The following is a 25,172-nucleotide window of genomic DNA, read 5'->3' as shown; positions in this document are numbered from 1 at the left end:
TTAAAATGGCGTATTGACCGTGTCTGGACCAAAGAGCCTATGTCTGAAAATATTTTTATCGGATTCCTCGGAAAATTTCACATAATATATCAAAAAATTGGCGATGTCGAACCGTACGTTTCCGAGATATGACTTTTTGCAAATAAAAACTGCGTTTTTTGACGCGCCGCGCGCAAAAACAGGAAAATGACAAAATCGGCAAAAAATCAACTTTTTTCACTAAAACTGCGATAACTTAAAAAATTCAACGATGACCTATATATGTCTGGGTACCAAAAGTTGCGTCTTTCAATTACGAAAATATTTGGATCAATCATGCGACCAATCGATAATGAGTAAAAAAAACTTTCCGATTTTGTGCATTTTTATTTTTTGTATTTTTTTCATTTGAGTCCAGTCCCGACTCATGTCGGGAAATCGGGAAAGTCGGGAAAAAGTCGGGAATTCGTCAAAATCCACCAAAAATCGGGAAAAAGTCGGGAATTTACGATTTTATGTCAAAAAGTCGGGAAAAGTCGGGAATTCTAAGCTTTTTTAACTCTTGAATAAATTTTGTAATATTTTGTACAATTTTCAAATTGAATTCACTCATTTCTGCTTTAGTAACTTACTTTAAATTTAAGGTTATTTTCACTATTTCAATATATTGAGTATGGAACAGCTGTTTAAGACCTTTAAAATCTTTATGAATATTGGAGTCTTTCACACATATTTTCAAAATATTTTTTTATGAATCAAATGATCGCTTTTAATTTTTGTTCACAAAACAAGAGGTAACGTTGATGATAAACTAATATAAAAATAGTGCGTAATGGCCAACTTAGAATTATGATTCTATTCCATTTTGTCACATAATTGAATATTTGAAACAGGATTCGAACTTGAGTTTGGCAATAGTTTTTTTTTTTGGGTAAATATTTGTAATTGTTTAACTAAATTCATTGAGTAATTCAAAATGCGTTTTTTTTCCCAATGTTGCCCTTGAACTTTTTTTTTTGTGAGTATGGGTAAATTACCTACCATAGATAAATCTTGATTTTCAGTTTGCGGAAGACTTAAATATCGAATAAAATCCAAAATTGAAAAGATTTTTACGTTTTGAAAACATAAAGCAAGTAATGAAATTGCAAAAAAAATTAATCCAATAAATGTTGAGTTCTTGCATAATTATTTTAAAAAATTGTCTCTTCAAACTTCAAAGTGGGAGAGCATAAAATCATATCAAACTGAATTTTCATTGAAAAAAAATACAGTTGAATATTGACCACTAGGAAAATTAACATTGATTAAAAATTCAATATCAAAAATTACATAATTAAAAAGGGAACTTGGCAAAAACTTGTTGTTTTTTTAAATCCTTTGAATGAATAATAACAGCAATTACGTTTTAATCATTCTTTGATTTAAAATGATGATGAAGTTAAAAAAAATATCAAAAACTATACGTTTGCCAATTTAAAAAATACCATGGAAGTTATAAGTATTGTTGCACTTTCGATTATTTTTTCAAAGACTAATTGTTTGTGTTTCTACTCTGAATCATAATAATGAAATAACATTTTTGAAGTTTTCTTTATTTTTGTTGTTTAGTTTCTGTATTTGCAAAAAATGCCTACATTTGGTTTTTTTTTAATTCATTGATATTTTTTTTTCGGTGGTTAATATTGACTTTTCTTATAGAAAGTTTTTTGTTTGAAATCATTCTCTAGATAAGAAATGCCTATTATTTGAGCATTCTGGAAAAGTCTGGAAAAAAGTCGGGAAAAAGTCGGGGATTTGAAAATGGAATTTGAATAGTCACCCAGTTTGACTCAAGCCCATTTTTCTCTATAACCACGAACATCTCCGGAGTGGAGAAATTGTATTTTCTAAGAAGCACAAGCTGCATGTATTGGTTCTACTTTTTAGATGAAAATTATTGTCAAATCAATTATGTCATGCTTACACCCAAAGGAAAAAAAAGGAAAAATATACATCAATATCGGGAACATTGGATTTGCTGCAGAAAATGTTACATTTTTAATAGTTTTTGCGGCAAGCCCATATATCATTTTTGCCCCATAGGGGGATGGCATCGCTTTTTTTAGACCACGTTTTCCACTTTTTCTCCATCGAAACCGACTACTTTATCGAATTCATTTTGCCGGGCGAGATAGGACGCCGTCTATTTTTAGACCAATTACTCAGCACTTTTTCACTCTAGCACTTAAAAAAACCAGATGGCAGCACGATGTAACGCCACGTCCCTATTGTAAATATGCCAGCGATCTGCAGTTCTCACCAATATATATATATATTCTGGAGAATCCCCGAGAAGCTGCTCAAAGATAAGGATCTACTTGTGTTCTATAGAGTTATCTACGTGCGCATGTATTGCGTGTACGTACACGAAAAAGATTGAGGTTAAATTTTGTACCGGCCAGCAAAACAAATGGCGTGCTAGTGTGCGTGAGATCGGGCTTAGATAACTCTATTCCTCTTCACGCTTCACGGCGCAATGATAAAGTATCAAATTACCAATCAAGAAGTTGCCGGTTCATTCCTCGTTTGGCTTTTTTTTTTCGTAATACCAGCACACAACAGTCGGTAATGTCGATAATTGTCGGTAACGGGGAAAAATGTCATACCCGTAAATCGCAAAAAATGCATGTGGACAGATTTCATGCCGAATTTGATATACTTTCATGCTGAAATGCATCACAATCATGCGACCGCCGTTTAGATACACACAAGCATAGCATAAAGGAAGACAGAGGGATTTTAGACTACTTTTTCAAAACCACCAATGCGCCATGGGTTTCCTATGTACTTAGGACCTTTTGAAAAAGTAATGGAAGCGGTGGAACAATCTTCATCAAAAAAAATCTTTTGACGTTCATCAAGAGAAAAATCTGTACGGATCATGGCTCTCCTCTCTCGCGCACGAAAGATCTATAAAAGAAAACTCAAAAAATCAACATCTGGATTATTCGACGGAACATCGATTTCACTACTACACTTGCAGGTGTAACTTCATATACATCAAAAATTTACCCGTAGATGAACAATGTCTGTAAACAAAACGAAATTAATTCAATGAATTTCATGGAAAAGTTCGGAAGCGATTTTCTTTTATGTGTTTCTTCTCCTCTCTCTTTCGTTGGTAAAGAAAGTTCGCAAGCGAAAAAGAAACATTACTTCTCGTATTGCGATCATCGTTTCTCGAGTTCTCCGTTTTGTTTGTCTCATTCATGGAAGAGAAGATACGCGAAGGGTTAATTTGATTCCAAATCAAGAATAATTTCGTACAAACCTCATCTAAACGAACCACTTTCTTAATTTTTCAACCAAATCACCATCACAAACAACTACAACGAACAGCTATCTGAGCGATCTGGCGCGTATCGAAGATGCAGAATACCTCCCCACCGAGCAGGACATTCTCCGAGCTCGAGCACCGACCACCGGAATCCTAGAGTATCCGTTCGATCTGGATAGCATTATATTTAGGTAAAGACTTGCTGCTGCTCGGACGGAGCGTGGTGGTGTAGTTCGCTGGAGGGGGCTAGCAAAAAAAATTCCTCCACTTTTTCTCTATTGCTCTGATTCTTCGACAGTTTCGCAAATGTTCTGGTATACGGTGCTAGTGGACCTAACTTCTTCGCTTTTCTAATACAACAATGTCGTTCGGGCGCTAGCTTGTAGGTCTATTTTCTTGTAAGTGTTCTGCCGAAGGTAAATTGGTGAAGTTTCTGTTTTGTAAAGTCCTCCCCTTTAAGGCTCCACGATAAGTATGCTAAGCAGATCAACCATCGAAGTTATCATTTCATTATGCTTTTTATTTCATGTCAAACTGCGTGGCTCATTTTAATAATTAACCTTCATTCATCGCATATTTACTAATTTTAATTGTGTGGTGTGTTTTCGTTTACTTTCTGTGGTTACTAATTTCTTTTAAAATGTGCTTTGCTTGATATTTGCTTAATTTGTAAGTTATTAGAAAAAACATAACCTGACCGTTTATTGCTTTTACCACACTTGTGCGAATAATTCCAAAAACAGAATGGTCGACGTCGGGGGACAAAGATCTGAAAGAAGGAAATGGATTCACTGCTTCGAGAACGTGACATCGATTATCTTCTTGGTGGCGCTGTCCGAGTACGATCAGATTCTGTTCGAGTCGGAGAACGAGGTAAGGATTCCTTTGCTTTTGCACAATTTATCGATTGATACTAAAACCGAGCTGTCTTTTGTCACCATTCAGAACCGTATGGAGGAGTCAAAAGCTTTATTCAAGACTATCATCACGTACCCATGGTTCCAGCACTCGTCGGTGATTCTGTTCTTGAACAAGAAGGACTTGCTGGAGGAGAAGATCATGTATTCCCATTTGGTAGACTACTTCCCAGAGTACGATGGTAAGTTGCTGGATTTGAATCTGGTCTATTAAAAAATGGATGAATCTCAATTTGAAAGCCAAATCTGAAGAGTCTCTATCCATTTTAAATTACATTTTAAACACTCAATCAATAATTTATTTTGCCCACCCGTCGACGTGCCACCCGAGTGGTGGTGTCAAGGAGTGGACTTGACCAATCAAGCAAATTTGATTTTGAAACAATTCTTTCCGACCTCAAACCATCACTAATTTAAAATGGTAGAGACTCTTTAGACGACTTAAGCATAGAGAGCTCAGTAACCTTAAAAAGTTCACGTTCCGCGCACCGAATATCAACACAGGACCCAAGCACGATGACGTGAAGGCGCGCGAGTTCATTCTCAAAGTGTATCTGCGCGAGAACCCCGATCCGGACCGCATGTGCTACTCGCATTTCACCGCTGCCACAGGTCAAGCAGATTTCTGAAAATATTTTTTGCCGCGCTAGAACTGCGATCGCTAGAACGTATTTGCTAGAATATTGTTGATCGTTGAAGACATTTCCCCCAGAAGATAAACTTCCCTGTAGATTCGCTCGATTTGTACTAAAAAACCCTCCCCCCAAACCCGCTATCCTCCCTTTCGAATCATTGCAGGACCACAAAGAGACGCAATAGCTGCCAGAGAATTTATACTCCGCATGTTTGTAGACTTGAACCCGGATTCGGAGAAGATTATTTATTCGCATTTCACGTGCGCAACAGGTAAGCGGCTAGTTAACGGTTCAGCACCGCCTTTATCATCTCATCCTCCTCCCTACCGCCATTTAAACGATTTTTAAGCTTAACTCAGATGTAGAAATTCGGCTTCAGTTGATTGCTTTCTGGGTAAAAGTATTGTACGATTCACTTTTTGAAGGACAACTGTAAAATTAACATATTTTTTCTCATTTTCAAAATCTTCCTCCATGCAAAACAGATACGGAAAACATTAAGCTCGTATTCTGCGCCGTAAAAGATACGATTATGCAATCTGCGCTAAAAGAGTTTAACCTGGCGTAATATTTAACCAACATATATACTCCTATTCAGCATGTTTGGGGCAAACGGCACCATTCAGCAAACTATAATCAAAATACTTCTAGCTAACGTGTTCCAAAGAAAAACATTGCCTGAGGGAAGAAGACGAAAAGAAACGAAAACTTGAAAAATCTAGTTCGAATTTAGTGTGTTTGAAATACGCTCCTAGATCCACTGTTAGATCGGAGTATTGCTTAGCAAAGCGAAACAAAACAATGATATATCAATTATATATTACTCATAAACGTTACACAAAGCAAATGGCATAAAAAATAAGTTTTTTTTTTTTTTTTAAAGGAATTGCAGACTTTATTCTAAGAAAAATATACCATTTGCTGACTTTATATGAACTTACTAAATGACAAATTATATAAACAATATATTTAACATGATATGATTCTATCGAAATATGAAATGTTCGGATTGAAATGATTGAAATGACCTCGCCGACTAAGCGAGCTTCTGAAATGAGAATAAATTGTTAATTGCATGCTTAGAAAAAAGAAAAGGTTTTTTGTTTTATTTTATTGTTTTAACAATTATTACAGGTTTGCTGGGTGACCATTCAAAATTAACAATTATAAAACCTTTTTTTGATTAATTTTTCAAATGTTCAATTGTTGCTTACCTCAACGAGGCAATTAGTTTAAGACATTATAAAAATAAACTCTTTAATGTGCCTCGCTCTAGGGATCCCTTCTGAGCCTCTTCCAAAAGTCTTGAAAAAATAATTGAAAATATAAAATCGACCTATGACTCGTTCTATTTTTCTAAAGATTTGTCCTTCTTTTTTTTTAGCTATGTTAAATTTGTTTGTCACGTTTCCAAAAAAACCGGTCCCCAGAATGCCCCGGTTCTCAGAAATATTTATCCTAACGATTTTTATAATTTCCAAAATTTAAAATAATTCTAGAATTACTAAAATTTACAAAATTTAATTTTTGAAATTTATTTTTTTTTAATTTAGAACCATCCAAATTGTCTCAATCTTCAAAATTTTGCAAATTTTCCAAATTTCAATTAAAAAACAAAAATTTTAATGAATGATTTTCTGGGAAACGTGAAACAATCTTGTTATACGAACACAGCAAAATATTAGTAATCCAGCTGCGTGTAAAAGGCCGGAGTGTAAAATAAATTTTGCTATTTTATGATATTATATGTAATATTACACCCTGAGCAATTCTCTACAAAATCGGCCGATTTCGACCATTTTTATTTTTTGTATTTTTTGATTTGGCTCAAACTTTGTGGGGGCCCTCCCTATGCCCAAAAAAGCTATTTTGTGTCACTGGTTCACCCATACAAGTCTCCATACAATTTTAGCAGCTGTCCATACAAAAATGGTACGTAAATATATAAACAGCTGTAACTTCGGCAAAGTTGTAGGTATTGTTGAGGACTATTGAGAAAAAAATAGCTACACGAAAAAAATGGCCGATTTTTTTTAACACAAAAACTCAATTTCCCAAAATACGTATTTTTTATTTTCGAGATTTTTTGATATGTTTTAGGGGGAAACAACCCACAACTTTTGAGTCATAGAAAAGCATGGTCAAAAATCTGCAGCCGAGTTATGATTTTTTGAAAAAATAGTGATTTCTGGAAAAAAAATTCATGCAAAAACAAATTTGACTTAATGTAAAATTGAATTTGCAATCGAAAAGCACTCCACAGATTTTTTGATAAAGGGCTCCGTTTTCAAGTTATATCCACCGAAAGTTTGTTTTTAGCGAGATATTTGCAGTTTTTCGATTTTTGAAAATAGTGACCATGTGTGACCATTCTAATTATTTTTTTTAAGTTCAAAAAATTTGCTATGAAATTGTCGAAGAGACATTGAAGATTAGACCTCTGGTTGCTGAGATACAGCGGCTTGAAGAAAAAGAAACAGGAAAATTGATGTTTTGTAAGTTTCACCAAAACAACCCACCACTTTCTAATGTCGATATCTCAGCAACTAATGGTCCAATTTTCAATGTTAAAATATGAAACAATCGTCTGAATTATTCAGGCTTAGTTATAATGGTCAACGAATCATAAATAAGAGCGGGCAACAATTGGCTGTTCTCGTGTTATCATGTCGCACGTCGTGGTTTTTGACGTTCCGAGAAAAATGCGTTTTAATGTTTGACCACTGATCAACTTAAGAGCCACGAGCAAACAACTTTTGACCGCGGTTGTCATCTTTTTGATAGGCGTTGTTGCTCTCAATCTGTCAAACGATTTTTCTCTCTTTCCTCTCTTTACTAGCTTTCTTCTCTCGCTTCACGTCAATGTTTATATGCAATGAATGTATTGTTGAAGTCAGCCTAAACTGACACACGCTTTCAGCGAAACAAAAATCGTTCTGAGTTCTGAGTTCTGATCTTTTTGAAACGACGCAGATTACAAACTGAAGCGTAGTTGCAATATCGAAAACACGTGTTTTCTCAAAAATATGTTTGGGGTAGCACGTCAGTTCGTCAGTGGTTTGACCTCGAATAAACAAAAACCAGAGTGTGCAATGTAAACTGGGCATTGTCCCAAAGTTTGATTGAATTTGGTTGTCGGAGTCCAAAGTTATAATAACAATTCTTTCACATGAAAAGTGACAAAAATGAACGTAGTTTTTTCGGTTTTATTGAATATCTATGGATTGAAATCGATTTTTGTAAAAAAAGTGAAGCATCGAAAGCTGCACAAAATGGCGTTCTTAATTCAATTTGGCCAAAAATGCACGTACGACAAGATAGCACGACAACGACGAATTGCTCTCCACACAGGTTGTTTTATAGAACGTTGAAGTATTAGCACAGACATGTCTGTGGTATTAGTTTTAAATTTTTAAACTTAAATTGCCTCTTGTTCATGTTAATGAATTTGTTAAGTTTTTGAAATATAATTCTACAACAGAGAATTAACGAATGGCCACCCACTGTCATCCCATGTTCATACTCAATTGAAATATTCAAAACATCTGTTAATTTCGTTAAATTTCTTCCCCTCAAAAACCCCCAAATTCTTTCAGATACTGAGAATATTAGGTTTGTGTTCGCTGCCGTCAAGGACACGATACTGCAGTCTAATCTAAAGGAGTACAACTTGGTTTGAACAACACCGTCGGCTTCGTCATGGTCGTCGTCATCGTGGCCGTTACCGGAAAATATCGCCTCTGCTCTTTTCCTAGTACGAGTTGCAACAGCAACAGCAGCAGCAGCAGTAGTAGTAGTAGTAATAGTAGTTGTAGCTGTAGCAGCAACAACAACAACAACAGTAAGAATAAATACCAACAACAGCAATGTTTACCGCCATCATCACCAACACCACCACCACCAACTTCCACATCACACAACGGAGCGCAAAAGCGGTGTGATTTTTGTTGCCAAAGTAAGCGCGACGTCGTCGTCGTCGTAGTGGTTGTGTGCACGCGGAGCACGTCAAGGTAAGCGCGAAATTGCACTAGTACTACTGTTGCGCGGCGAGAACAATAGCAGCGCGAGCGCAGCCGATACTACCAATGCATTCAAAACAGTTCGAACAAAATCATTTCCTTTGGAATTTAAAGTGAAGTTTAGAGAAAAATCAAGCAAAACCCAGTTGAGATTAAGCCACTACTTGCCAGTTAATCTTGTACTAATTCCGTAAAGCCAAATCGAGCGCGGAGTTTGGCACCGAACCACCCACACAAAGAAAACATTTGCGCGATGGAAATTGGTAGTTTTTTGCATTGTTCTTACTGGCGACCCTTGTAAACGGAAAAGAGTAAAAAAACTTCTTTTTATTTTATGTGCATTTCTTAATTGTTAGGGATTGAATTATAGGCATACCAATAAAAAAAAACAAACAAAAGAGAACTAACCAACAGAAGATAGCGAAGAAAACAAAAGCATAATAACTACAAACAAAACACTAAGAGTAAGGGCAAATTATCGTGTAACGAAAGCGTTAGATTCTTGTTCTTCTTTTGTTGCAAATTTTTGTTAATAATCTCCGTCACGCATCGATTTAACCTTTGTTTTTAGTTGATAAATGTTTGAGTCTGTACAGTTTTCAGTTTTTACGAGCGATTTAGCAGATATTTATTTAATTTAATTTTGAATTAAATTATTAGTTGATTATCTTATTCATTGTTTTTACTTTCTTCCCCTTCTCATCCCTAACCTTACATTTTGTTTACTGACAAACACACACGACCACCACCAGCAATCGTATCATCGTGTTAAAATTTATCAATCAAGCAACAACTGCACACATACACACAAAAACATACACGGTGATAATATTGCACTTTTTTGTAACGAGACACACACAAAGATGTAGTGCGCAAAAAAAGGTAAACAACCAATCATGGATTTACGCATAATTAGAAATTCAGCAACATTAGACACGGATTAATGTTCACATAGTTGTACGCACACAAACATACACAAAAGAAAAAAGCTGCGCGTACAAAGTCAGTTCTATTTATTTAACGCAATGTTCTAGATTTAATTTTGTTTTTCTACACATTCACTGTCGCGCGTGCAATATTGAGTGTTTTTTCGATGCTTTTTCAAGCAGATAAAATTTTAGTTTAAAAATTTCTACGTGAGAAAAACTTATGACTGTGAACTGTAAAGTACTATTCATTTGAATCATTGCACAGTGGTCCAGATCGCAAAATTAAGTGGAAAATGGATTTTTCGAAAAATGGTTAAGTTTTGGAGCTTTGGTGTCTTCAGAAGAGTTGTTACAAATAGAAAGGGGCAACTTTTGGTTTGGTTGAAAATTAGGGTGGTTCACGATTAGGGTGATTTTGGAAATCTAACTTTACATGAATATTTTTGGGATTTTTTTTGTCTTTTAGAAAGTTGTTGGGCTTGCCATTTCAAGCAACTTTGTCGAAGACACCAAAATTTTATCTCGTAATCTACGTCTTCTATGACCAAATTTATAGAAAGCATCTGAGCAAACCTTCAAAAATCAGTTTTTTGAACGTGGCAATTCAGGGTTAAGTTTTAGAGAAAAGTGATGTTCTGAGCACTTTTAGAGCTCTAAAAAACGAACATTTTTATTTGTTGACATGCCAATTTGGACTTAAGGGTCAAAAGTTACAGCCATTTTAAGGTAAAAATGATGCAAATTTAAAACTTAAATATCTCGAAATGGCGCAAGCCAAATTTTAAGCACTAGGTTGCATTTGAAAGAGGAGATCTAGCACTACAAACGCTGAAAAAATCTCAGAGGTGTTTTTCTTTAAACTCGAGATATCTTCATTTGAAAAAGTCTAATTTTCAAGGGAAAATCATATGGGACCACCCTAACGAAATTCGAAAAATGTCCAAATATATGTTTTTCCATGTAATTTTGCCCGCTGAATCCGAATCTGCCCTCAGAATTGAGCCAAAGTATCGAAAAATCGAGTTTTGGTCTTAATTTGGTCATAAATGTTAATTTTGCATGGAAACCCAAAAAATGACCAAAACTCGATTTTTCGATACTGTGGCTCAATTCTGAGGGCAGATTCGGATTCAGCGGGCAAAATTACATGGAAAAACATATATTTGAACATTTTTCGAATTTCGTTAGGGTGGTCCCATATGATTTTCCCTTGAAAATTAGACTTTTTCAAATGAAGATATCTCGAGTTTAAAGAAAAACACCTCTGAGATTTTTTCAGCGTTTGTAGTGCTAGATCTCCTCTTTCAAATGCAACCTAGTGCTTAAAATTTGGCTTGCGCCATTTCGAGATATTTAAGTTTTAAATTTGCATCATTTTTACCTTAAAATGGCTGTAACTTTTGACCCTTAAGTCCAAATTGGCATGTCAACAAATAAAAATGTTCGTTTTTTAGAGCTCTAAAAGTGCTCAGAACATCACTTTTCTCTAAAACTTAACCCTGAATTGCCACGTTCAAAAAACTGATTTTTGAAGGTTTGCTCAGATGCTTTCTATAAATTTGGTCATAGAAGACGTAGATTACGAGATAAAATTTTGGTGTCTTCGACAAAGTTGCTTGAAATGGCAAGCCCAACAACTTTCTAGAAGACAAAAAAAATCCCAAAAATATTCATGTAAAGTTAGATTTCCAAAATCACCCTAATCGTGAACCACCCTAATTTTCAACCAAACCAAAAGTTGCCCCTTTCTATTTGCAACAACTCTTCTGAAGACACCAAAGCTCCAAAACTTAACCATTTTTCGAAAAATCCATTTTCCACTTAATTTTGCGATCTGGACCACTGTGCATTGTTGAAACGCGTCCACGTTGAACATTTCCGATCCTTGCGTGTTGCGAAAACAAATTGAATTTTCGAAAAAAAAAATCATTTTTCATCGAGAAAAACTGCCTCTTATCGACACAGTTGCGCTTCCTCGCGCTCTCTCTCTCTGTTTTGTGCGACATTTTTGCGAACGCAACGAAAGAGAGAGTGAAAACGGAAAAGTACAAAAACGCACTGTCGCGAGAGAGAGCTTTTTCCTCTCTGCTGCAGAGATTCTCTCTCACGGTGGGATCTTTTCAAGCGCAGTTAAAAATTTCAAATCGCACACACACTTATTTAAACAAAATACAATGTTACGTGTAATAACCCTCCTTTCGCTCCGAATTCCTTCCTGTAAGTAAACTTAGTTAGCGTAATGTAAATTTGTTGTTGTGTTTTTTTTTATTTCATTATTTGCTACAAATTTTAATAATTTTCCTCTCTCGTATTTGTCGGAAATTGTTTCCTGGAACAGACCACACTCACACAAGCGCGCGCGCAAGCACGCTCGCACGATGAGAGAGCGCTAGCGTTCAGTCAAATTCGTACTACCAAGTTTTAGGAAGCCAGTTGTAACGAAACTTTAAGGGAAACAACACACACTAGAGAAGCTTAATTTGTTCCGCAGCGCAAGTAAATGGAGGAAACCATTTTAATGTGTAATATTATTCATAATTTTATACTTAAAGTTTAACAATACAAATGCAGGCAAGCAACATGTGAATGTAATTTTCCTTCTCGTGAAGATGCGGATGGCATTATGTGGAAAAAGTGGGGAAATTAAAACAGAAATAAAATACTGTAAATATTTCTTAGTGGTTTGAGCAAATTTTATAAAACCATTCAAGAAAGCTGCGCAATTTACACTTTTTCATTTCCGAATTGTTTTTGGTTACGTGCAATTTGTACTGTGTTTTAACTACCGTAAATTGCGCTATTCAATTCGCAGCCACGTCTAAAGTATAAAAATGAAGAGAAAAAAATCGCAGTAAATTTACTACAAAACTCCATTACGATCACACTCACACACATATTCATTCACAGTCACTTTCATGCTCACTTGAACGCGCACACACACTTTTGCAAGTTGAAGCAAAATGCATTAAAAATTAAGGGAAAAAGTATTCACACTCACACAACATTAACGCATAAAAAAGAAACTCCCTCACAGAAATTGGAAGGGAAATAAAATGATTCGAGTCAAAAACATGCAAAAACGTTACAAAAACTCGTTTTGAGCAAACTCAAATAACAAAAATAAACAAACGAGGTAGTCATTAAGACGAACAATAGCAAATATCGACCGGAAATTTGTTGACATCTGCTTCTTAAAAAAAATCATAAGAAAAACAAAAATATTTATAGGGAAGTCATAGAGCAACGAAACAAGCTAAAAGTAATGGCAAAACAAACAAACTTTTGCTCTAATTTGTACGACACACACAAACACACGATGAAAAATCCTCTCCGCGGTACGTAAAAATAATTAAAGAGAAACAAAACAACATAGGCTTTAGATAGTTAGATAAAGTAATTTTGATTGGTCCGAAACAAACACAGCAACAACAACAGTTAATACAAGAACAACAACCATGAAAATCATGCAAATAGGCAAAGTTGAAAACGGTTACCATTAATTTTACGATCTTCCAGACACACAAGCACGCACCCTCACAACCACAGACAAAACAAGCAAAAAAACGAAAAGCCGAACATTTTTCTCCAACAGCACATTTCAGCAAACTTTTAAGAAAAGTAAAACTGCTCGAAGCGACACACTCTCACATGTGTACATGATTAATTTTGCACAAAAAGGAAACAATCGCTTGTTTGTGTCTAAAGTAGGCAACTCAAATGAGAAAAGTGAAACCTAATTGTGATTATTCCCCAAAAAAAACTAACAAACTAACTTTTTTCAAAAGAGATCGTGCCAAGAACGTTTGAAAGAAAGAAAAAATCAGTCGTGAGATTTTTTGCACGATTAAATCCAACAATCACACACTCACTCACACACACACCGCGCTCATTCTCGTCGTCATTGTATGTGTTTTTTTCATTTCGCTCTTGTCCCTCGTCGCAGGTTGATCTGTGTGTTTTTTCATCCCCCCGAGTCACGGCGTTGCACTCACTCACTCACCGCACACACTAATCATCTTTTTTTTCGATAGAAAGTTTCTCTCGCGGCTGCAAGTTTGCGCGTTCCCCGTTTTAGTCTCTCTCGGACGACAGAAAGCATGAGAGAGTCTCTCCGCTGAGAGAGTGTTAAACGAGAAGGAGAGAGAAAACGGAGAACGCATGGATTTCTCTGCAGATTCTCGCGGAAGGTTGCAGACTTCTGCAAGCACGAGAGTAAACTTACCAACACAAATGTCAAAAATCACGACTTGAACGCGACTTTTTAGTATTGTGTGCCATTTTTTAAATTAATGAACGAAATCTCCTCTCTTACGCGTTTACTAAACTGAAGTAGATTGACGAGAAATCAATAAAGTAATGCAGAAACTGGAGCTCGCATAAATCTCTGCTATTATTGAAGAAGAAAAAAACATGAAAACAACATTTAAAAACTGAAAAAAATGAGTCATCAAATATAACAAAAGAGGTGAAGTGAATGCCTTTGTGGTTAAGGAACAAAGATGGGTCAGTTGCGCAAGACGTGAACCAAAAATAATCAAAAAAATTGAAAGTTTGTAAAACATACATGTATCTCGCAGGCTAAAAAAATACATAAACATTCAAAACCAGCTAACTCGGTTTTGGTAGCTGAACCTGACATTGACAAATTTGGGCTTTTCACCAAACCGTTGATCGCGTTTCGAATCGTCCTTTTTTGTGACCTATCAGTTCATCAACGAGGACGAATTCTGTACGAAGCAACTTTTTTAAAGTGAAAAAGCCTCAACACCGATTACTAAATGAGACCAAGCGAAAGCAAACGTGTGTGCGAGAAGTTCAAAATCTTAGGGTGATCCAGGGTCATTTGACATACAAATTTTATGCCAAATATCCGTTACGGTAAACCCGAAAGTTTGAGGACAAATCACACACACACACATACAGGGCCAACCGTTTCGGTTCGCTGTTCCGTAACCATTTTCGCCCAAAGGTCACGGAACAGCGAAGCGCTGGCCACCACCAAATTTCATAATTACGACGATCAAAAGAGAGAAAAAAAGAGAGCAAAAAAACACGCAGCGTTACTTAAAGCTGATAACTACACGAAAACTGACTATAGTGAAACAAGAGAGAGAAAACAAAAACACATTCTTTGAAAAAATGTGTTGAAAATAAAAAGAAAAACTCAAAATACGAGAAGCATAAGTCTAGTGATTCAACCTTTACATTTCACCATAATTTAAAACAAAAAAGAAAAAACTAATATAAAACTCACTAAGTCACGAGCAAAAAAAAACCCACACACACACAAAAAAGAAGCATAGAAAAGCTGACCCGATTGAGTAGGACCCACAACATCCCTTTTTATAAGAGAGGACGAGAAGAAGAAAAAACACACACGCGAGAAAGAGAAAAGTACATCGTATTGAAGTAGTTCACCAAAAAGAAAAAAGGTCAAACCCTACAATTCCGCACCGCAAGTTCGAAATCGGAAAAGTTCCACGAAAACGACACCCCCGTGCTGTCTTCGTGAAACTTCTCGCAACCTATTAACAAAAAAAAATCACGTTTCTGTTGAGCCAATACGGAAATCGTGCCAACATTTCGACAAATCTAAACTCGATTGAACGTACCGTGATTGCTGGAACGAAATCGGCGGAAAAATGCATAAAAGTTAATAATATTTGAACCCCGGGACTCGTACATTTTTTCGAATGTAAACACGGTTGTTTTCTAAAGGCGCGCGTAATCACAACGTTCAATCGAGCGAGTTGCGGGACTATTGCAAGGGAGTTGTTTGGTGTGCGATACTTCAAGCGCGAGCGTGCTTTGCGTAAGGAGGGAAACGTGTGCGAAAAAAAGGTAGAGAAATTGTAATTGCTTGAAAAGTACGCGAATTAGTGGGGGGAAAACAAACGTAACTGGACCGAAGTGTGTGTAAAAGTGAAAAAGGGTCTCCATTTTCTAGAAAGAAGCGAGAAAAAAACAATATCTAGCTAACTACATCAACAGCAGAAGAACACAAAGCACACAAACACACACGCATAAAAAAAGAGAGAATGGAAGCGAAAAAGCGAGAAAGCGCGAGAGAGAGAAAAAGAGATAGCATACAGTGTGTAAAAGATTCTTCATTGTCCTTTTTATTGAACTATAATAATAAACAACATTAAAAATAATCTATGATATGGAAAAAATACAAAACAAATATATATTTATGTTTTTAATTATATTTAAACAAAAAAAAATGAGGGAGAAACCAAGTGGAGAAGAAAAATGAGAAATGTGGAAGAACAGAATAATATAACTATAATGAATGAAAAATGAGTAAAAATAATTATAAATAATATAATATTATAATTGTGTAAACTAATGGCTGGAATTTATAAGAAACTAAATATATAATAAAAATAATAGAAAAATAGCATGGTGTCAAATCATTTACAGGTATCCGAACACATTTCCACTTGTTTTAGTTTTTTGACACTGTTCACTTAATTTATTATGTTTTAAGGAAAGGTTTTGACAACTTCTTCCAAAATTGTTCAATTTCAGCAACTCTCCACGAAAACCGAAAATTTACTTTTTTTGAATTGACTGAAACGATTGGGGCTTCCCTATGACCAAAGAAGGCATTTTGCATTGGTTTCTTTATACAAGCCTTCTTACAAATTTGGCTGCAGTCCATACACAAATTATTCGAATATCTGTATCATGAAAAGGAATTTTATGATCGTTTCGGTGCCTTCAGCAAAGCAATTGGTAGCCATTTATTATTATCTTTTTTCCACAAAGAGTGAAATTTCCAAAAATAAAACACTTTTATATGTTTTAGTTGACCAAAAGTTGTAATTTTTGAGCCACAGAGATCTATGGACAAAAATTTTATCACGGAGATCACAACGTTTCAAAAGAAACGAAAACTCATGTTTTTGATTTTTTCGAAAGGTTTAAAATATTGTATTCAAAAAATTGTAAATTTTACAGAGATTTCATTTTTTACATTAAAAAACAGATCAATATTTGTCAAGATATCGTCAGTTGATAAGGCCGTTGCAAATATTTTTTGAAGTATGTCCCTCGGCTCTTACCAAAGTCGAGGAGGGGGGGAACAAAAAAAAATGAAATTACAAGCCTAGGTTTCAGCATTGGGATAAAACAAAAGTGTTTTAAAATGAATTTTACACGTGCCCAGTTACTTCCCAATCATTAGTTTTCAAAATATCGAGGTATCGACGGATTTTTTTTTCGCGAAAAGAAAAAGTTTTCGACTTGGTATTTTATGAAAAAAAAATCAGAGAAGTTCAAACATGCTAAATATGATTATAAACGTATGAAAATGCATTTTAACTGGTTTACAGTTGATTAAACTTTGATTTTCATTATTTTTTTTCGAAAAAATATCTGTTTTGCCCTCTGCTTATTCAGGCCGATTTTGAATTTGGAAAAAATGATACACGGTAAAAAAAATTGATGATTTTAAATTTCACTCTTTGTCTCTAAAACTTGATTTGCAAAAAAACACTATTTTTATTTTTTTTTCTGCTATGTTTTAGAGGATATTAAATGTCATCTTTTCAGAAATTTCCGGAATGGGCAAAAAATCTTTGACCGAGTTATGATTTTTTGAAACAATATAGATTTTTTAATAAATTGAAATTTTGGTCGTTAAAATTTTTTAACTTCATTTTAGTACTTAGGTGAAATTTTGATAAAGTTTCAACTTAAAGCAATTTTCAGGTAACTTTTTTTCAAAATCATCGCAGTTATTCATTTTTTTTAAATTAGTGCTCATGTTTGCCCACTTTTGAAAAAAATATTCATGAAAAGCTGAGAAAATTCTCTATATTTTGCTTTTTTTGAACTTTGTTGATTCGACCCTTAGTTGCTGAGATGGCGATATCAAAGGTTTAAAAACAGGAAAATTGACGTTTTCTAAGTCTCACCCAAACAACCTACCGAATCTATGACATTTCACCGAAACCCACATTCCCGAAAAGACATTTCCCCGAACGCCACATCTCCGAAAAGACACTTTCCCGAAATGTCATTTACCCGAAAATCATTTCCCCGAACAATCCATTTCCCCGAATGGCCACATCCTCGAATGGCGACTTCCCCTAAAAACCATTTTCCCGAATGGCCACTTCCCCTAATTTTCCACATCCCCGAAAATCATTTTCCCGAATGACCATATCCCCGAACGGCCATTTCCCCGAACGCCACTTCCCCGAACCCGGTCAGGCGGGTATGCCCGTTGTCCAGAACCGGGTTCGGGGAAGTGGAGATCAATGAATCATGTCCACAGTTTTTTTACGAGCGTTTTATTCCAGCTTCACTTAAATTTTGAATATTTTCCAAGTCTGTGGAGTTAAAGGATTCGAATTCCGGATTCTGAGATTTAGTTACTCCAACTGCCTTTTAAAAAGAACTGACTCCGCCGAATCCAACAAAAACTCCGACTATGACAAATTATGTAGAGAAGGAGAACATCTTGACCAGAGTACATATTTCTAATGAACAAATCTAAATAGCTGCGTGCTGCTTAATACATTTGCCTATTTTTCTCATTTCGTCGCATTCCAACTAACTTGTCGTACGTCGATTTTGGGCCAAATTAAATTAAGAAAGCCATTTTGGGCAGCTCACGATGCCTCATCTTTTGACCTACATAGATACCCAAAATTCGATTTCAATTCAATTCGTCTCGTGCTAACTTGACACACTCTGAAAATTGCTGTAAGTGCGACAACTGGCCAAAGAAATTTCAGATCAGAATGCGTTTGACACACGTACATGCCCGACTACCGTGAACGTTTGTAGTTATAACCCGGGACCTCAGCAACCAAATTCAAACAAATTCAGGACAATGCACAGAATGGTCAACCAAATAAAACGTGTTTGTTATTGTTTACATAGCGTGTTCTATTTTTCGTTTATTCAAGGTCAAACACTAACACGCGTTTTTCTCGGAACGTCAAAAAGCGACAAACGACAAGATAGCACGACAGCGTCGTGTGATACATTGATCATTTCGCTTTTTTGCATTTAGTTGAAAATCAAAATACAGTCCAGACTCGGTTATCCAAAGGCCTTGTTAAAATTTCACTTCGGGTAATAACCCTTAAACTACTTTAAAGTGATTAAGTAATTTTATACCCAAAATGGCGGTGGTGAAATATTCTAAAAAAGTGCATTTTGTAATTCAATAATCAACTATTTAGATTTAACTAAAAAGTTAAACAAAATCTAGAACAAACTGATTCCTGCGCTTCGAGTCGTCGCTTAAAGATATCGTTGCTGTGCAATCTTTACCACGTGGATACCGTTTTGGAAAATTGTGCTTTGCTGAAAATTGCCCATACAAAAAAAACTTTTTTATTGAACGTGGATGATCTTGAAACCACGTGGTTTATGAATGGCCTTCTTCGGTTATCTGTTTTCTTTTTTTCCATATTTAATATTAAGAGAGTTTAATATTAAGGTCATACTTTTGTAAAAATATCCCTAAAAAAACAATTTAGTTTATATCTAAGTTAATATCATTCGGGAAATGTGTAAATTCGGGAAAACGACAGTGCGGTAAAATGGCCATTCAGGTAAATGACATTCGGGGATATGGAATTTTCGGGAAAATGATTTTCGGGGATGTGGAAATTTCGGGAAAATGATTTTCGGGGATGTGGAAATTTCGGGAAAATGATTTTCGGGGAAATGGCACTTTCGGGGAAATGATTTTCGGGAATGTGGAATTTTCGGGGAAATGATTTTCGGGGATATGGGATTCGGGGATGTGGGATTCGGGAATAAGGGATAAACCCCAACCTACCATTTTCTAATGTCGATATCTCAGCAACTAATGGTCCGATTTACAATGATAAAATATGAAACATTCGTGAAATTTTCAGATCTTTTCGAAAACAATATTTTAAAAATTTTATAATCGAGACTTACATTTCAAAAGGGTTAAACATTCAATATTACGCTTTTTTGAAATGTTTGTCTTGATTTAAAATTTTTGAAAATATTGTTTTCGAAAAGATCGGAAAATTTCACGAATGTTTCATATTTTAACATTGAGCAATTCTCTACGAAAGCGGTTTTTTTCTTAAATTTTAATTTTTGTATTTTTTAATCCGACTGAAACTTGTTTTGTCCATATAATTTTCCATACAAATTTGGCAGTTGGCCATACAAAAATGATGTATGAAAATTCAAAAATCTGTATCTTTTGAAGGAATTTTTTGATCGATTTGGTGTCTTCGGCAAAGTTGTAGGTATGGACTACACTGCAAGAAAGTGATACACGGTAAAAAAATACATACAATTGCTACCAATTTTTCGATATTTTGAAAAAAAAATAGTATTGATTCAAGAATTCATAACTCGCTCAAAGATTTTTTGCACGACCTGGAAATTTCTGAAAAGTTGGCATTTGATGTCCTCTAAAACATATGAAAAAATAAAAAATAAATAAAAATAGTGTTTTTTTGCAAATCAAGTTTTTGTAACAAAATGTTAAATAAAAAATCACCAAATTTTTTTTACCGTGTATCATTTTTTTCCAGTGTAGTCCATATCCATTAGGGTGTTTCAGCCAAACAAAAAAGTTCTCAGAATCAGGCAAACCGAGGTTCCCCTAGTAGAGGATACCCATAGGGACTCTCATGCCAAATATCAGCCCATTTGGTTGAGAATTGGCCTGTCCCCAGCGGTTTAAAGTTTACATAGAAATTACTATGGGATTTTTGTGCTTTTCGTTCAATCGTTCCTACAGGTCTGGGGACAACATGGATTCACTCGGAATAAAGACAGGTGTGTAGGGGATGGTCCAATGAACACATTCCAGAAGGAATTAGGCTTGTCCATTCTGTCCCCAAGGTGCGCATTGGATCGACGTCCGGTGTCTCCAAAACCAACGATTCATCCTTCAAAAGCATCACATTTCCTTAGTATGCTATGACGGCTAGGTGGAAACCACAACGTCCCATATGAGACGGTGAACCTGTCTTTATTCCGAGTGAATCCATGTTGTTCCCAGACCTGTAGGAACGATTGAACGAAAAGCACAAAAATCCCATAGTAATTTCTATGTAAACTTTAAACCGCTGGGACAGGCCAATTCTCAACCAAATGGGCTGATATTTGGAATGAGAGTCCCTATGGGTATCCTCTACTAGGAGAACCTCGGTTTGCCTGATTCTGAGAACTTTTGGTTTTGGATGAAACACCCTAATATCCATACCTACAACTTTGCCGAAGATACCAAATCGATCAAAAAATTCCTTCAAAAGATACAGATTTTTGAATTTTCATGCATCATTTTTGTATGGCCAGCTCCCAAATTTGTATGGAAAATTATATGGACAAACTAATGATGCAAAATGACTTCTTCGGGCATACCGAAGGAACCAAAAAAGTTTCAGTCGGATTAAAAAATACAAAAAAAAATCGTATGACCGAAATCTGGGAGAACAGCTCATTGTACATCGGACCATTAGTTGCTCAGATATCGACATTAGAAAATTGTGGGTTGTTTTGGTGAGACTTAGAAAACATCAATTTTCCTGTTTTTAAACCTTTGCATGGCAATATCTCAGCAACTAAGGGTCGTATCAACAATGTTCAAAAAAGCAAAATATAGAGAATTTTCTCAGCTTTTCATGAATATTTTTTTCGAAAGTGGGCAAACATGAGCACTAATTTTAAAAAATGAATAACTGCGATTATTTTGAAAAAATACAAAAATTTAAAAAAAAATACCGTTTCCGTAGAGAACTGCTCCTCCATACAATTCAATGAAGTTCAAAATTTTTTTTTATTAAAAATCAGTTTTTATTCAATAATAAGGAATTCCATCAGAACACACAACAAATCAAACCACTCAATGCTTGATAGCCCCCTCGACGGAGTGCTTCAGCTGTCGAATCACCGCCGCCTGGTCGTCCGCTCGAATGATTGCCGTCCCAGCCACAATCATGTTTGCCCCAGCCTTCGCGCACGCATCGATCGTGGCCAATCCTACGCCTCCGTCCACTTCAATGTCCAAGTTGGGGTAGTTCTCGCGCAGCCACTGCACCTTCGGCATCATGTCCGCCATGAACTTCTGCCCACCGAAGCCCGGCTCCACGGTCATGATGAGCACCATGTCGGCAATCGCGATAAACTCCTTGACCGCCTCCACCGGAGTGCCCGGTTTGATAGCCAGGCCAACCTTCATTCCCGCTTCCTGTACCTTCCGGCAGATGTCCACCACACTGTCCATGACGGGTTCGATGTGGAACGTGTACTGGTTGACTCCGGCGTCCGCCATCGGTTCTATCCACTGCTGCGGGGCCTGCACCATCATGTGCGTCTCGAAGAAGGCATCCTAATAAAGAGTTGACATCAAACGCTTGCAAGCCACCATCCTCAACCCACTTACCTTAATCTTGTTCCGCAGACACTTTACAACCGGGTGGCCAAAGGTGAGGTTCGGAACGAAGGTACCGTCCATCACGTCCAGGTGCAGATAGTCGGCCCCGTTGTCCAGCAGGCGCTGCGACTCCTCGTGCAGCTGGGACAGATCCGCGTTCAGGATCGATGGACCGATCTTGGCGCTCAGGGAAGACATGTTTCGCCGGTGGTGCTTTGAGTTGTCGAAGTTGTTGTTTGATATCAATCCTCGCGGTCGCGATTTGTGAGGTTACAGTGATGGTGTGTTTATCAGCGGTGGCTTTACGAAAGTCTCACATTGAAGCTTGTGTTGGTAAAGTGCAGTGGGAAGGTCAAACTTTCAATAGGTGGTGCTGGAGAAATGGAAAAGTATTGGCATCCCTTGATCGAAAAGCGTATATATTGAATAGTTGTTAAGTATATGTTTGATATTTTTGTATGGAATATCATTAAATTATCTCCAATGTCTCTTCAAAATGAACTTCATTCATTTTGCAGTTTTAGGAACTATCAATTCATAAAACTGCTCTTATCTTTTATTTTTTGGTGTTTTTTTTCATTTTTTAGCGATTTTTTCATGAATTTATTGATACATATTTCGAAAAAAAAAAATGCTAGCATGAATTGATTCCAATATGATCAATTCGACACCAAACCCGGAAGGTGATTTTATTTATATTTTTTGATTTCGTTCGAAATTTCCTTATGACCAAAGAAGCCATTTTGTGTCATTGGTTCACCCATTACAAGGCTTCACCCAATTTAGGCAGCTGTTCATACAAAAATGGTACGTGAAAGAATTTTCTCATCGATATGGTGTCTTGGGCAATGTTTTAGGTATTAATGAGGGCTATTAAGAAAAAATAGGTACGAGTGAGAAAAAATCGGCGATTCTTAAACTAGCTTTTCTTTTACCAAAAATCAATTTCCCATAATCCATTTGTTTTAATTTTTAAAACTTTTTTTGGGTGTTTTAGGGGACAAAAACCGCAACTTTTGAGCTATAGAAGAATATGGACAAACATTTTGCCACTGAGATATGATTTTTTGAAAAATAAAATTTGGCCAAAAAACTGTTGACTTTAGTTTTAGTGTAAAAAAAACTTGACAGATTTTTTTAATAAAGTGCACCGTTTAAAGTTAAATTTTAATTGAAAAAAATCCTGTTTTGGATTTTTTTGATTGTCCTGAAAATATTGTTTTCGAAGAGTTCAAAATGTTTCCAACAATTTGCCTATAGGCATTGAAGATTGGACCTCTCGTTGCTGAAATACAGCGAATAAAAGAAAAAGAAATATAAAGTTTGTTAAAACTCATTTAAACATTCCCACATTTTCTAATGCCAACTAATGCACCAATTTTCAACGCTAGAAAATTGAACTTTTGTAAAATTCATGATCTTTTTGAAACAATATGTTGATCATGCCCATGTTCCTAGGACAATATAAATAAAATACATATTTTTAAACACAAACAATTCTTGTTCAGCTTTTTCTCATTGCTATACTGCCGTTCTACGCATAATTGTCCCATGTTCAAAAAAGTGCAAATGAGAAAAAAGCGATTAAAAATTTTCGACCGATTTCTGTGTTTCTACGCATAATTGTCCTGTAGGTTCCTATTCGCCCTATGTGTCCCTAATCGCCCCAGTTAGCAGTTTATCACCTTTATTTGTGATTCTCTTGCTATACAACAGGTAAACAAGACATAATGCTTAGTAAAACTAATGATTCCGTGTAAGAAAATACTTGGTGGGACAATTATGCGTAGAAGTTTAACGTTGGGACAAACAGACTTGGTGTTGTTTTTAATGAGTTTCCGAACAAAGTACCAGATTTTATGTGTTTTTCTTAAAGTATTCATCAGACTAAACTTAAAAATGTCATAAAGTCAAAATCGTCCAAAACTGACATGGGACAATTATGCGTAGAACGGCAGTATACCATAGACTAATTAGTCTATGGCTATACCTTTGTAATGGTTTTCAAACAAAGGGGTGAAACCCTTGTAATTTTTTTTAATAAATGTTAAAAAGTCAAACTCAAAAATAATTTAAGATTTTCATATTAAGCTTACCAAATTGCGATTGTTGGTGATTTTAATCTAAATTAATAAAAGGTTAATAAGACACTAGTTTCGAAGAAAAAAAAATCCTGGGCAAATTTACTACTAAACCGAAATCCAGCATTTATGTAAACTAACGTTTTTGAAAGTATTTTAAAAATTAAAAGAAGCTGAATAAAAAAAAACAATATAAAAAACATAATGAACAAGAGTATATTAAACTGGAGGAAACAAAATAAATTTATTTGAATCATTATATCGTCAGTATTCAATTAGCAAAGCAGGTGCAATAAAATTTAGATAATCAGTAAATCAATCCTTTGATATTAAGACAAGAACAATCTAAATTCCATGCTCCGCAATGAAATGCGAACGAATTGAAATAATATTAACAAATTTCATTCAATTGTAATCGATACTTAAAGATCAGCTCAAACAAACAAAACAATATCTACCTACATATTTGTTTTTCATATATCATGTCATTTAGTACAAAAGTTAGCCTTTGACTTCCGTAAGTCAAGTTTAAAAAATCGAATGTGGTGAACTGTTCCAGGAAGAAATACTGTCCAACATTCATATGGCACAACTATACGATATATCTTAAAAGTTTAAACCGTTTTCCTCAATCATCACAGCCAAATCTGTTGAAAATACCAAATCGATCAGAAAGCTAAAATTATTCTAGAAAAAATTTCTTTGAACATTTTCACACTTTCTGCCTTATCCCAAGTTCAACTCTGTACGAACGCAACCCAATCTGCGCATGTCAGTGTTATGAGTCGTGTTTCGTTTTCATTCGTTCTCTACTTTAGACAGAGCATTTAATATGGGTGAGCAGGACAAGTTGAATGCTCGGACTGTACGCTAGAATGAGATACCAAACTAGAAAGCCGCAA

The 25,172-nt window shown here is 35.6% G+C and overlaps 2 protein-coding genes across 9 annotated transcripts in view; one reads left to right on the top strand and one right to left on the bottom strand.

Moving 5' to 3' along the window:
• LOC120423176 (guanine nucleotide-binding protein G(q) subunit alpha) overlaps window positions 1-15,819 on the top strand; it is a 45,066-nt gene extending 29,247 nt beyond the window's left edge. For 3 of the 8 annotated variants that reach the window (XM_039586865.2, XM_039586863.2, XM_039586864.2), the window contains exons 5-9: window positions 3,361-3,489; window positions 4,042-4,171; window positions 4,244-4,397; window positions 4,720-4,827; window positions 5,336-7,913. In XM_039586865.2, coding sequence (XP_039442799.1) covers window positions 3,361-3,489; window positions 4,042-4,171; window positions 4,244-4,397; window positions 4,720-4,827; window positions 5,336-5,418 — 604 coding nt within the window. In that variant the 3' untranslated portion in view covers window positions 5,419-7,913. Of the gene's footprint in view, window positions 1-3,360; window positions 3,490-4,041; window positions 4,172-4,243; window positions 4,398-4,688; window positions 4,828-5,013; window positions 5,122-5,335; window positions 7,914-8,446 lie in introns of those variants that run through there. The other 5 variants (XM_039586867.2, XM_039586869.2, XR_008212619.1 and 2 more) reach the window with 4 other exon arrangements.
• Window positions 15,820-21,585: 5,766 nt separating this feature from the next.
• LOC120423179 (ribulose-phosphate 3-epimerase) lies at window positions 21,586-22,513 on the bottom strand. The gene is made up of 2 exons (XM_039586870.2): window positions 22,199-22,513; window positions 21,586-22,144 (listed from the first exon to the last, which is right to left on the bottom strand). Exons 1-2 carry the CDS (start codon window positions 22,385-22,387, stop codon window positions 21,659-21,661), a joined length of 675 nt encoding a protein of 224 aa, XP_039442804.1. The 5' UTR covers window positions 22,388-22,513; the 3' UTR covers window positions 21,586-21,658.
• Between the last annotated feature and the right edge of the window lie 2,659 nt (window positions 22,514-25,172).

Source organism: Culex pipiens, chromosome 3 (assembly GCF_016801865.2).
Source record: "Culex pipiens pallens isolate TS chromosome 3, TS_CPP_V2, whole genome shotgun sequence".
In the NCBI taxonomy this organism is placed as follows: domain Eukaryota; kingdom Metazoa; phylum Arthropoda; class Insecta; order Diptera; family Culicidae; genus Culex; species Culex pipiens.
This window is presented reverse-complemented; position numbering and strand designations above follow the sequence as displayed.